The following is a 13,792-nucleotide window of genomic DNA, read 5'->3' on the forward strand; positions in this document are numbered from 1 at the left end:
GTAAGGTAAGTATTCTTTCTTACTACAGATGAAGAAACATCTCAGAGTGGTTATTTAACTTGCCAGAAGTCACACAGCTAATTAAGAGCTTGAATGTGAATTTGAATCCAAATCTTTCTGATTGCAAATTTCATTAGATTCACTATACCCTATTTCCTCTAATATATCACATGTATTTGTGTATATACAGACACATATGTAATGTAAATATATTATACATATTACCTACATAACATAGATACATTATTCGTTTTACAAACACACACACACACGCATTAAATTCTAAAATGCCCTAGTTATTTTTTTAAATTTCAAGACGAAATGCATGAAACAGAGTAGACATTTAGTCAATATTTGGGAAAAAATAATTAATATATGGGAGGTAACTAAGATCATTTAAATAAAATGTTAATTAACTTGTGTGTCGGCAGTAACTGTGGCTTAATTTAAATCCTCCTCTTCTTTAAGATTATATTATTAAAAATTATGCTAGAGAAAAAATATACATGGACTAGTCATAAGTTCAATTTTAGACAGAAAACTGACAACGATGAAAAAGCTGCTCTTTTCAATAAACAAGGGCTAAAATCTAACCCTGAGTCATAGTTAAAGGAGAGGAAAAGATCCCTTTAAAAATTACATATGATTTGAATTTTTCAAAGGGGTAACACATTATCTTACAAATTTAAAATTTCAAAAAAAGCTACTCTGTACTTTCCTATCAACACAAGACAATAATGCTTGTCACATTTTATTTCTCTTGACTGTTCTATATGATTAATGATAATGATGATAATTGGATAGTGACATTTAAAAAAGAACAATTTTTTTTCAGAGTAAAGGAGAAGAGGCGGGAAGTATTAACAAAGAAATCTCATTTCTATTCAAAACACAAATTTTCAACGATGCAAAAACACTCCACGTTTCCCCTAATCTCCTCCCAAAGAACACGAGGCTGACCTGGAAGATGCTGACACGTGCGCCCGACCAGAGCTAGAATGACATGTCTGGGGAACAGGAGATGCTACTGTTTCCATCATCCATTGAACACCTTGGCAATTCTTATTTCATCCTGAGAATGTGATACTTACTCTTGTACTGCTCTGGCTATGGAAAGGGCCGTAGATCCAGTTTCATTAACGCTATCTAAGGTCACATTTGGCAGGTCATCATCATCACTGTCACTTTTACTCTGTCTGGGAGATAGGCCTCGGGGGTCCATTTGTGCTGGGGAAAAAAGGCATATATAATGAATTACAATTAGTGTGCAGAAAGTTAACCTTGTCCTGGACCAACATCAAGCACGGAATGTCTCTTCGGTGTATGTCACACACATGGAATTCTCCAGTGATCCCGAGAGTTAGTGAAAGCGATGGATTGTGTGTACTGAGCGCTCACTGGCTCTTTTCCCTCGTCCGTCTGATTTACCAAACCTCCATCAGCTCTCAGTAGTTTCAGGGGATGATGACAGAACAGAACCTGTACAACCCATAAATACTACTACCAACTTCTGAGAGGTCAGAAGCTGATTAGGTAGCTCGTGAGTTCCTGTTCAACCCTCTGGCCTCTTCGCTTCTGCTTCTGCTGCCAGAGCTCTGGTCATTTTGCTGCACGTTAGCACTTTCCCCAGAAGGTGGAGCAGGAGGGAGAGACGGCTGTAGTTGCTTATAGCGCTCATCATAAGCTGAAAGAAGAACAAGGTTTACAAGACTCACAAAAATGTTTAGGTATTTTTCATACTTCGGTGAGTCCTGGTCTCCCGTTCTCTGCTGCTCTAAGTGGATCTGAGTGCAGGAAAATGACAGAAGCAGCAGCATTTTAAACGTGTTCATAGGCACTGGAAAGCGCCCTTCGTCTCCATCCTGATCTCATTTTCCAAAAAGGCATCTCTAGAAAAGATTCTCCTCCCACTGCAAACTTGCCAAAGCGAAAAAAGCCCTATGTTCTGATCTCTGTTGATTGAGACCATCTGATTCTTTCAAATGAGAGAATTACCATCAACACTGAACATATTAATGCAAATTAAAAAAAACAGATTTCACTTTCACCTCATTCTTCTCAAGACCAGCTTTAGCATCCACTGCCTGGAATTTCCATCAGCCCTCACCTCAAGCAACAAATACGCACAACTTCTAAGTTAAATGTGCAGCACTAGCTACATAATTGCATTGCTAAAATTCACGACTTCAACCCTCGGCCAGCTCGAACCAGAGCCCAGAGTCCTGCTCTTCAAACCTGCCCATGTAAGATTCCTAAAAGCACCACTAGTTGCAAAGAACAGCAAAGTGCACTTAAAATCACGGTTACAGTGACATTTGGGTATATTTCCAATTTCATTTTTTCCCCTCAAATCTTTTTTTTTTTTGTTAGTGTTTATCATGTGTTAGGTAGAGCCACAGGGAAATCCTGGTATTTTCCCATTGTTTTTACCCACAAAAGGCAATTTCTTATGATTCTACCTAATATTTATAACATGAGTAGAAAAACTATATACCTAGAGAGTTTTGACATGCTTCTAACTTAAACTTGGCTAGGAAGGAACTTCTATGTCTGTTGAGTCTAGTGTGCTAGTGTACCTGACAAACATCCTGCCTCTAAGTATAAACACACCAAAATGTACCCTGAATAAAGGAAGCACTTGGTAAATGTTGCTTAAGTGAAAGATAATATAATTAAAGTAATCTAAAGCAGTGGTCCTTTACTGAGGGCAAATCTGCCCCCCAAGAGACATCTGGCAATGTCTAGAGACAAACTGATTTGTCACAACTTGAAGGGAGGAAGATGCTTCTGCCAAGGACGCTGCTAGGCACCCCATGATACACAGGACAGTCACTTCCCCATGGCAAAGAATTAACCAGTCTAAAATGTCCATAGCACCAGGTTGAGAAACTCTAATCTAGAGATTTACGAGTTTTAACACAAAGGTGTTATATCTGATGACTTCCAATTGCATGACTATGTTCTAGGTTCAAAGTTACTAGCAAAGAAATTAAATTACATGTTGGATTATCCATATTTGCTGGTTCTATCCTCAAATAAAACAACTCACTGTCACATGACTCAGCACTCACAACTTCCACAAATACAACACTTGCTTCCTCAAATGCCAGGAATTATGCAGCGAGGCTCATTAAGAGTGCTTGGATGTTGTCTTTGTACCACACGGTAGGACTGTTTCTCTTCCATCTGATCTCCAGAGGAGATTCCCTAAGAGGTGAATGTTTGAGAAACTCTCTGTAAAGTAACAGGTTCTAGAACCATCCAATAACAAGAGAGCTACTTAAGCACTCCGTCATTCCAAAGGCACTGAAAAGCATCAGATCATTTAAAATTTATTTTGGCTGCAAGCAACAGAAACTGGCTCAGGCTAACTTATAGTAAATGAATGTACTGGAAAGATAATGAATAGCTCACAGAGTGGAAGGCAAAGATGGACAATCAGCACTCAAGTAACCCAGGACACAGGGATGATACAGGCATCTCACCCCAGAATTCACAGATAGTTTCCTTTGGGGCAATCCCATTACAGAACGATTCCTTTAACAGTCATTCATAACTACTCAAATTCAGCCAAGAAAATGACCTATCTAGGCTTCCAAATCACGTAGTGTGTGGTGTTACACCTGTAAACATCTACAATCTAACATTTAAAGTTCTTAAAACATCACGCACTGAGACTCCTTTGCCAAGACACCAAATTAACAAACAGCCAAAGAAAAAAGAATATTCTGGTGGTCCCATTTTAATCAAGACAACCACAGCGCTCATAGGTAAGTAACACAACTCAAGGAAGAGACAGGCAGTTAACCAATAAACAATCTGGCTCTGAAAGATAAAGTCAGGTTGATGAAAGATGCCAGATAACTGGTGTGAGGGCTGATCATCTGAATTCTGTTATGTTTACATCTTAATGAAAGTTTAAAATATGTTAAATATGCCATCTTTTTTGATGTACTTTTCAGGAACATTATAATTGAGGATTTCTTTCCAATATTTTCAATAAATATTATGAAATACATCTGCTACCACCATGCTGGAAAACTCTTCTTACCCATACCTTCAGCCAAGTCGAGGAAGTAATTAGAAAAGCTTTTTAAAATTTGCATTGCTGATTAGGTCAGATGATTAGCTTATCTGCATACTTGCATAATTCCACTCTATTTTTATTAAATGTAGGGTAGGGACATCTACCCTAGTTAACCTCCATCAGTCTTTCAGTTTCTTGGCTCCTTTAGGAAACTCCAATTCTCTGGGGTGCCCATTTGGAGAAAAAGGAAAAGTTAAATGGGCACCAGAACCAAAAACATCCCTACTTTCCCAAGCAAGAGAGCAGGAGATGATTTGTAAGCATCGAATAAGAATTTACATCTGAGAGTTTGTTCCTATTAAGTGAAAAAGGGATGACAGTTTTGGGTACTCCAATTCATTGCTGATGGAAGTGTCATTCTTGAGCTGAGGCACTTGGGGACACCATGCGAGCTTCACTCCATGTGAAAATCCTGGGAAGATTAAGGGCAGAACCCCCAAACCTGCGGTTGAACCTATTTATTCTGACTTTCAAACACCCGCCTATGGTCACCTGTAACTATAAAGGTCACCTCAATGAGCTGTCTCCCTGTATTCATGCCCTTGTGTGGCTGCTTCCCACAGCAGCTCTGGACTTGGCTAGACGACTTGCTGTCATTTGTGATGTACTGGATACATTCCAATCACCAGACGACCGTGGTCATAGAAGTGACTAGCATGAGAACTGCTCAGGTAAACCCATTCCATATTTTTAAGACTTTTTTTTTCCTACTTTTTTTGGAGGGAGGAAGTAATTACATTTATTTTTTCATGGAGGTGCTGGGGATTGAACCCAGGACCTCGTGCGTGCTAAGCACGTCCTCTACGGCTGAGTTATACCCTCCCCCTAGTCTATATTTTTGACTCTCAGAACTAAGAGCAAATAAAATAGTTGCTATTTCAATATACTAAATTTGGGGGTGTTTTGTTACAAAGCTATACAAAATCAATGTAGCATGTTCCTCTCCCAGCTCCTTCCAGTGATTTCCTGGCAATGATGTGGACGAACTTCTGCTACAGTTACAGTCAGCCTATCACGTGCTCTCTTCTCCTCCCAAGAGGTAACCTGGCCTTAGATGACATAAATTTAAGTGGGCTCTTAATATAAAACTGGAAGACAAATACCATACATTATTTTACATTATTTGCTTCTTTTTTTGTTGTTTTTCAATTGAGTGGGTTTACAATGTTGTGTTAATTTCTGGTGTACAGCAGAGTGATTCAGTTATATATATATTTTTTTCATGTTCTTTTTCATTATAAGCTATTACAAGGTATTGAATATAGTTCCCTGTGCTATACAGTAGGACCTTGTTCATCTATTTTATATATAGTAGTTACATATGGTAGTATCTGCAAATCTCGAACTCCCAATTTATCTCTCCACCCTTCCCCTCCCCCTTGTAACCACAAGTTTGTTTTCTATGTCTGTGCGTCTGCTATTTTGTAAGTAAGTTCATTTTACTTCTTAATCCCAAATATGCAAAATGTATTTAGAGGTATTTTGTCTTTAGAAGCATTGTCTTTGATCCTTGGCCATGCTTCAGGCAAGCTTCTACAGGAAGGGGCCATCAGCTGGAATTATTGTTCCAGTGAACAAAGCTTTTCTCCCCAAGTTCACAGTTCACAGGAGGCTCTTATGCGTAGATTTCCAGGTATGTAGTTACCCAAAACTGTGTTTCCTATGTCTGCCTCTTCAGAACTCAACTGAAGACAGTTCAACTTTGCTCCTCCCCCTCCTCGGCCGCCCCCTGCCCCATACCAGTGGACTGACAGACACAGCAGCATCAGCGCCCCCCACCTCAGCTTGGGTGTTCTTCTAACTCCCTTAGAAACGAACTGGCCAGTTCAGCTACTCTTCAGGGAAAGGAAGTTTTCCCATAAGTCACCATATTTAATGTGTACAATACAGCCATCTTTGAACATACATGGAAACTTACAGGCTAACATTTCCTATCCAGAAGGAATGATTCTACCCCCTTGACCTCGGCCCATCAGGGCTGGAGGGGCAAAGGGTGTGCAGATGGAAGGGGTGTGAGGCAGCTGGGTGCGGGCAGGTGCCCTGCTATCAGCCTCCCTCTTCCTCTGTCGGTGGCTGACAGGCTGCCTGCCACCTGCAGGTGTCCTCATTGCCCGCTCTGCCAGGGCTGAATGGTGCCCCAGTTAGAGAAACCACGGTTTCCAGGAGGGCTGCTGCTTTCTACTAGAAATAAGGGCAGCTGAGGATCGGGGTGGGGGGGATAGAAAGTGAAAGTGTGGGGGAAGAATTCCTAGCATCACAGAGTGGAAGTCCTCCTCCAGCACCTTCTGTGTAGGAGCAGCTCCCAAAAGGACAGTCGCGGTGTTCCTTTAGATTAAAAACACGGCTCTGGCTTCACACAACATGGGTGTGACTTCTGGCCCTGCCACTTGTCACCTGCAGCCATCCAGTCTCGGGCAATTGACTTCCCACCACTAAATCCCAGTTTCTTCTCCTGCCATTGCCTCTGTGAGCAGTAAACGAGACAATATATGCAAAGCAGTTAGGACCCCGTCTGGCACTTGGCAGTCAACCATCATTCTGTCTTACCCTGGCAGTAAGTTTAGTACCACTTCAACCGTCCCTTATATAACACTATTTGTAAATCCCTCATCTTCTCCCAGACTTATTCAAATTAGGCCGTTTTCTTTTTAATTGTTCCTAAACCGAAAATACTACCACAGAATATGTAGTATAATATATAAATCCTCTACTTCTCTGAATCCAAACAATCCCCGACTTACGAGGGTTTGACTTAAATGATTTTTTAACTTGACAATGGAGCAAAAGCGATACGCATTCATCAGAAACTATACTTCGGATTTTGAACTTTGATCTTTTCCCGGGCTAGCAATGTGCCCTAGCACACTCTTGTGGCGCCGTGCAGGGCAGCCAGCCCCCGGTCAGCCCCGCGATCATGGCTGTGAACAATCCACACACTTAAAACCAGTCTGGTTTTCACTTTCAGTACAGCATCCAATACATTACATGAGCTATTCAATGCTTTATTAGAAAGTTGGCTTTGTGTGCGATGATTCTGACCAAAAGCAGGGATGTAAGTGCTCTGAGCACGTTTAAGATAGGCTAGGCGAAGCTATGATGTTCAGGAGGTAAGGTGTATTAAACGCATTTTTGACTTAAGGTCTCTTCAACTTACGGTGGGTCTTCTGGGATGTAGCCCCATCGTAAGTCAAGGAGGGTCTGTATTCAGTTCACAGATATTCACTGGGCACCTATGAGGTACGAAGCACTCTTCTAGGTGCTGGGGAGGGAGTAGAGAATAAGGTACATAAAAAATCGTGCTTTCACACTCGGGGGAGACAGATAACAAAAAGAAAATAAATAAGAAAACCACATCTTCTGAATCTCTGTCAGATAAATAAAGCACAGAAGGGAAGGAAGGAGTTGCTGAAACGTAGGTAGACCATTTTAGAGAGGGTGGCCCGGAAGTCCTCATGGAAAGGATGACATCTGAGTCAGGACCTGCAGGAGATGAGGGAGGCTTGCAGATGCAGTTTATTGTTTTGGGTGGGTGAAGGTGGGACATTCCAGGCAGAGTAAACAGTAGGTGCAAAGGCTGTGAGGTGGGAGGTTTTACGTGTCTGAGCACCTGCAAGAAGATGATTGCTGAAGCTGAGCAAGGGAAAGCCCAGTGATTGAGGCCAGAGAGATGAGGTGTGCAGGGAGGCCCTGACAGTCAACATAAGGATTTTCAGTTTTGTTCTTGGTGGGAAAGGAAGCCACTAGACGGGATTAAGCAAAAGAATGGCATGATCCGAATTATGCCATTTGATAAGGATCACCCTGGCTATAAGAGCACAGGGGAAGATCTGGATGTAGATACATGCATGAGAATCATCAGTGACACTAATATTAATATTCCCTAAAAACTGCACAAACTTTCTTGTCTTTGGTCACCTCATGCGGGCAGCACATAGAGTGGCCAACTGAAACTCAGGACTTTATTATCTGAAGGGCAATAAAGCATGCTCTTCATACTACATTTGTACAAGTGATATTCTGACCTCATTTGGTTTCAGAGTTGCTCAAATATATATTTGATTCTGCTGGCATATCAAGATATGTGATGAGAGAAGAATTCATAATGAAGCCTGATTCAGAGGATGGTGGATTCCAAGATTAGAACCAGCTCTGATGCTTCCACTATGCTCGATTTCTTACTTCCTTTACTTTGGTTACTGCTAATGAGACTGCCTCTACACGGTACCAACGGTGACTGTCTCTATAAACCCCAATGAAGATTTAAAAATCCCATCAATTATGTAAATCTGGGGCATTGGTTCAGTGTAGATACAATATGCAATTAATTCATTTTTCCCCCCAATTCCTATCTAAACACTTGGCAGTGTACTGGCTTCTGCTCCCATTATATGAAGAAATAACCTCACATGTTCTTATAATCCCCTAGTGCAAGGTCCCCGTCTCAGTTACAATGCCCCTGGACCTCTCGGCAGCCCTTAAGACTGTTGGTGTCCTCTCTTCATTGTCACTTCCGGCCTTTTCTTAAATCTCTCTCCTCCTTTGATTTCAGAGATGGGCACACTAAGGCTTGCAGGCCTAGTCACCTGCTTTTGTAAATTAAGTTTTATTCCACCATTCTCATTATTTTGTTTCTGGCTATTTTAGGGTTACAATGGCAGAGCCAAGTACTTGTCCCAGAAACCACATGGCTTGCCATAAAATACCATCTGGTCTTTTATTTATTTTTTTTAATTAAAAGATTTTTTAATTGAAGTACAGTTGATTTTTTGCGCTTTGTGCTTGTTTGGAGGGGAGGCAGTTAGGTTTGCTTACTTATTTATTTCTTAACAGAGGCACTGGGGCTTGAACCCAGGACTTCATGCATGCTAAGCACTGCATTCTACCACTGAGCTATACCCTCCCCCACCAATCCGGTCTTTTAGAGAAAGCATTTGCTGACTCTGCTGTAGACCGTTGAGTTCTCTTGGGTCTTTCTCCCTCTTACCTTCTTCATCTCGTCTCTCTGCATACACCTAAATGGTTGTTTCCCCTCCAGAATCCACTCCCTAACCGCTCCCTTCTGTCTCTCTTTATTGGTGAGCTTCTCAGTAATTCTACGCTATTCCACAATCTCTACAACTTCAATGACTGGTCTCAGAAGGGATGAATGCCAAATCCATGCTCCCAGCTCTAACCTTTGCCCTCAAATCCAGTTTATTTATATTTATATTTCCAGCACCCTACTCCACAAGTCATTTCAAACTCCAGTCCTATTTTTCTTTCAAGTCTCAATTTAACAGACTCATTGTTCTCCCGGTCACCCAGGTTCAAAGCTCTTGTCATTTCACGTGTCCTCATTATTAAACCAGCTGCTAACTGCTACTGCTTTTACCCTACAATTTTTCTGGAGCCCCTTCCCTTCCTTTCATACTGCTTCTCAACAAACTTCCTCAAAGTACTGCTACATACATTTGTTTCACACAATATTTCTCTAGGGATTAAATGAATGCAAGACTTACATCAAACCATTCCTTATCTGAAAGCCTTTTTTCCCCACCACCCAACAAATGAGGTTCAGCTGCCCTCCCTAAGCTCTACAATTTATTTTTCCTTTAGAACTCAATGAGTCTTCTCTCCAAAGCCCCTTAACCCAGCTACACACGGCTGTTCCCTTCCGCCCACAATTCAGTCAACAAAAATCTACACCCTTCCTACAGAATGGTGCCTTCTTCATGAACCTTCCTTTCATTTTCCAACAAAATGTAAAACTTCCTTTCTAAAAAATACCCATATTTTGTATTTATATATTTTTATGGCACTTTTACACTTTCCATTTTGAATTAGACTTAAGCATGTATTTATTTTACGTCCCTTCTTCATTCTGTCTGCTCCTTGAAAAGGGAAGACCGTGTTGATTACACTCCCATGCACACAATAAAAAGCAGTATTTACTGAAGACAATGGTAATAAATGCAGAGCTCTATTTAAAATGATCACAGTAGTTCCCAGTTGGCAAAAGATTCTGAAATATAATGATAAAAGTGTCTATTTCATATTTTATTTCAAAAATTACATCCTGGGTTATTTCTAATACTAACATTTGTAGGGGAAAAGTCACAATCATTAAATTTCTATTACTCTGGGAAGTCTTGGATAATGATTTATTTTGGTTGGAGTAGGCCAAGGGATAACGTGGGAATGAAAATGTTCATAATTTTATTCACTTTTTAGCTAAATTACATTTGCCAGGCTTTTCTTTCCTTTCAGGAAAATATTTTAAATACTTCAACATACTTATCATTTCTATAAGTTACTGCTTGGAAACTGTACTGTAATGAAAGAATGAAGGAATTTGATTATTTAAAATATAGCTTAAATTAATGTTTGTTGATATGATCAAAAAAGCAATCAGGGTTTCATTTTTCTAAAGAATCATGACTAAAACGACTTTCCTTATTTATAAAAAGAAAACAAACACAGATTTACAATTGTCCTGTGTTCACTGGAAGCCATGCCTTAGCGCACAAAAGACTTGTGATTAAAAAGAGTTCATAAACTTTTCCATTAATAAGTGGGATTTTACACTACGCTTACACTAACCCTATTAACTCTCTCGAGTCAGCCAAGAGCCCTGAACCTCAGGGGTCTTCTAGGATATCACTACTCCACTGTTACCACTACGTTTCCATTTTGTCAATTCACTGCAATTGCTCAGAACCCAAGCTTAACCAGCTCCAACTATTTATTCAAAACTGAATCCACCTTAGGCAGAGATGACTTAAAAGACTTAGTAATGAAGTGAATTTCTGGTGAGTACATATGGTGAATAGTGAGATCATCAAAGTCATTTTCATCTGTAAGGCACAGATATTTCTAGAAGATGATTTTAGGCATTAATCTACGGCCTTTCAATTTTCTTATTTCACTTAGTTGGTTATTCTGCTCTATCTGTGTCTTCTGTTTTGTAGACTGGGTAGAGTTGAACCATGAAAGAAATAGATCGAGATCTTCTGCAATGATTTTAAGTACCACTGAATCGTGATCTTCGACTTAAATAGAAGATGCTTAGAAATATTTAAATAGTTAATAACAAATTAAATTTAAATTTAAATATTTAAGAAATATTTCAGAAAAGGCAGACAATCTACCTTGGACTTAATAATTCTGTTCCTATATTGGCTGCGCTATGTATAGCTAGTTGGCATGTAAATGACTTACTACAGAATGGTTCTTGGCTAGTTTCAAAGTAAAAAGGCTTAAAAATGTTGGCACATAAAACTAATCATGCATCATGGCACGTTTAGAATCAATGGTACTGTTGTCTTCACCCCTCTTTGCTCCCTGTGTCTCATTTTACAATACATTTAAACCTGCTAGATTAAAAGTCATAAAATGTAATAGTGGTTTAATGCATTCTCTCAGACATACAGCAGGCCTTCGGAATTCTGGAGGATATGTTCCCAAGACTGTTAAAGATCCTCACGTTTGTGAATGATTGGCGTGTGCTGCTGGACCTCTCTACAGCTCTCAGGACTGCGGGTTATCCCTCTTCACTTTCACTTCCAGCCTCTTCTTAAAACTCCCCTCCCTCGGCTTAGGGTATGGCTACACCTGTCCTTGCATCCTGTAATACATTTCCATTCAGAGTTATACATCTCTTGTGCACACCCTTACATCACATTAAAAAAATTTTTTTATTAAAGTTTTCTTTCTCATTTAACTGGCAATTTACACCCCTCCCCCACATGCCTCTTCCCCCAACAACTCACTAGCTTATTGTGTGGGTCACAGGCTGAGAGCAGAGCAGCACTGAGATGGGTCCTGTCGTTCGGAGGTTCACTCCTGCACTGACTCCCTCGTTCACGTGACTTGTTAGAAAAAGTTTAACTTGTAACTTCGCACAATGTAAGTACTATATAATGGACTTTTGAGAACACTTATGAAAAGCCAAAATCTTAGATGTTACATCCATCAATGCCAATTACACGGAGTGTAATTTTTCTTTATGAGGGCAGGAGTCCGTACTAAGTCTTCTTGCAGTGAACTGCTTGGCATCGTCCTAATTTGCAGTGAACAACTATTCAAAAATGACCTGTAAATATCTTTGGGCGAAAAAGCAAGCATTGATACATTTTTTTCCTTTGTTTCAATCTAGGTTGAAGGCTGTGTTTGCTCACATTCTCATTTTATGCAAACTGCAAAGAGAAATATTTGCTCTGTAAAACTGGATGAAAGGTGTTTTCCATATCAATTCTTTGCTTGGTATGCTTTTCTAAGAAAGGACAATTCTATCAGTTCCCATCAATCCTTGGGGGTTTGTCTGTTTTTAAAGAGATGTTATTTTGATGCTCTGCTAAAAGTCCCCCTTGGGGATGATAAATTACCAAGCCTTCTAAGAGTGCCAGTGAGATTCCTACCATCTAGAAATGGAACCATGATTTCCTTTGGCTTCAGGTACAGTCACTACTTTGGGACTCATTTGCACAGACCCCTTTCTGAGCCCAGGGACTCCAGCCTCGAGCAAGGTCAGGGAAGGAGTCCAGTCTCCAGAAATGACTCCAAGAACAAGGTCAAAGTTGTACTTCTGCCTAGAGACAGGCCAGATACAACAAGCATTTTGAGAACACTAGTATGATACACACTACACTGGGAGAGAGCACGGAAGGCATACACTTAGCTTTTTGCCTCTCTTCACTTTCACCTGACTTTACACTCACTTCTTTATGAAAGCCCACCTCGGTTCTGTGAGGAGAAGGAGGTCAAGGCTATAGTGGAGGATGAGGACTTAGACTCTTCTAGGCAAATGGAAGACAGTGTAGTGCTTGAGGTCAGTATGTTTAGGTGTTGAACAAACACAAATGTTGGATTGAGTTTTCTTTGAATATAGTAATAAAGTAAAACAGATTTTTTAACTGGTAAAGACCAGTGATATTTATTAGTGTTCTAACAGCATGCATTCTGAATGTCATCGACCCTGATTTCCTCAACCAGAGCTGCCAAGTCGCTCCTTTAGCACTAAGCATTGGCTGTCCCTGAGGCCAAGCCCGGATGGCTCATCATAATCCACGCAAGTTCGTGTGCTAGTAATCGAGATCTTCCTGTGTGTCCACCACGTCTACGTTATCAATTAAACAAGATGTCAGGGACCAACGCAGCTATTCAGTACTCATCCCTCTCGCTCCTCCAGTCACTCCAGACCCTGAACACTGTTTCCATCCATCGTCTCTCACATCCAACCATCTTCGACGTAAAGATAAAATACGAAGAGCCCCTTCACGTAGGACCCAGTATTTGTTCTCATACACTTGCTTATAAAATTAAGTTAAATTATTTACAGCTTTTCCTTTATGTCATTTTTATTTAAGAAATTCCACACACCTATATAATGATCACCTATCTATCCTCCCAAAAGACTAAAAAAAAAAAACTCTAACATTTACAGTATTTCTTTCAGATCATTAAAAAAAAGTAAAATACCACAGAAAGAGTTGACTCTCTTTTTTCCCGTTTGTCTCCCTTTCCCACAGTGTCCTGGTGTACCTAAGTTTTAATGCTTTCGCTCTGTGTATCAATGAATAGTAACAAATGCAGTTCTGCCCTTTAAAAATTGTATATAATGATGTCATGTTCTACAATTTATTTTCACTTACTATTACACTTGAGATTTTATTTATATTCTTATCACTTAAAATTCTTCTAAAGTCTAAAGTCATATATCTATTCTCC

General features: G+C 40.1%; 1 protein-coding gene across 13 annotated transcripts in view; it reads right to left on the reverse strand.

Moving 5' to 3' along the window:
- The window catches only part of KLF12 (KLF transcription factor 12), a 407,719-nt gene that overhangs the window by 109,226 nt on the left and 284,701 nt on the right, over nucleotides 1–13,792 (reverse strand). For all 13 annotated transcript variants that reach the window (XM_072976354.1, XM_072976357.1, XM_072976356.1 and 10 more), the window contains one exon: nucleotides 1,092–1,227. In XM_072976354.1, coding sequence (XP_072832455.1) covers nucleotides 1,092–1,227 — 136 coding nt within the window. The remainder of the gene's footprint in view (nucleotides 1–1,091; nucleotides 1,228–13,792) is intronic.

This window comes from Vicugna pacos, chromosome 14 (assembly GCF_048564905.1).
Source record: "Vicugna pacos chromosome 14, VicPac4, whole genome shotgun sequence".
Taxonomy (NCBI): Eukaryota; Metazoa; Chordata; class Mammalia; order Artiodactyla; family Camelidae; genus Vicugna; species Vicugna pacos.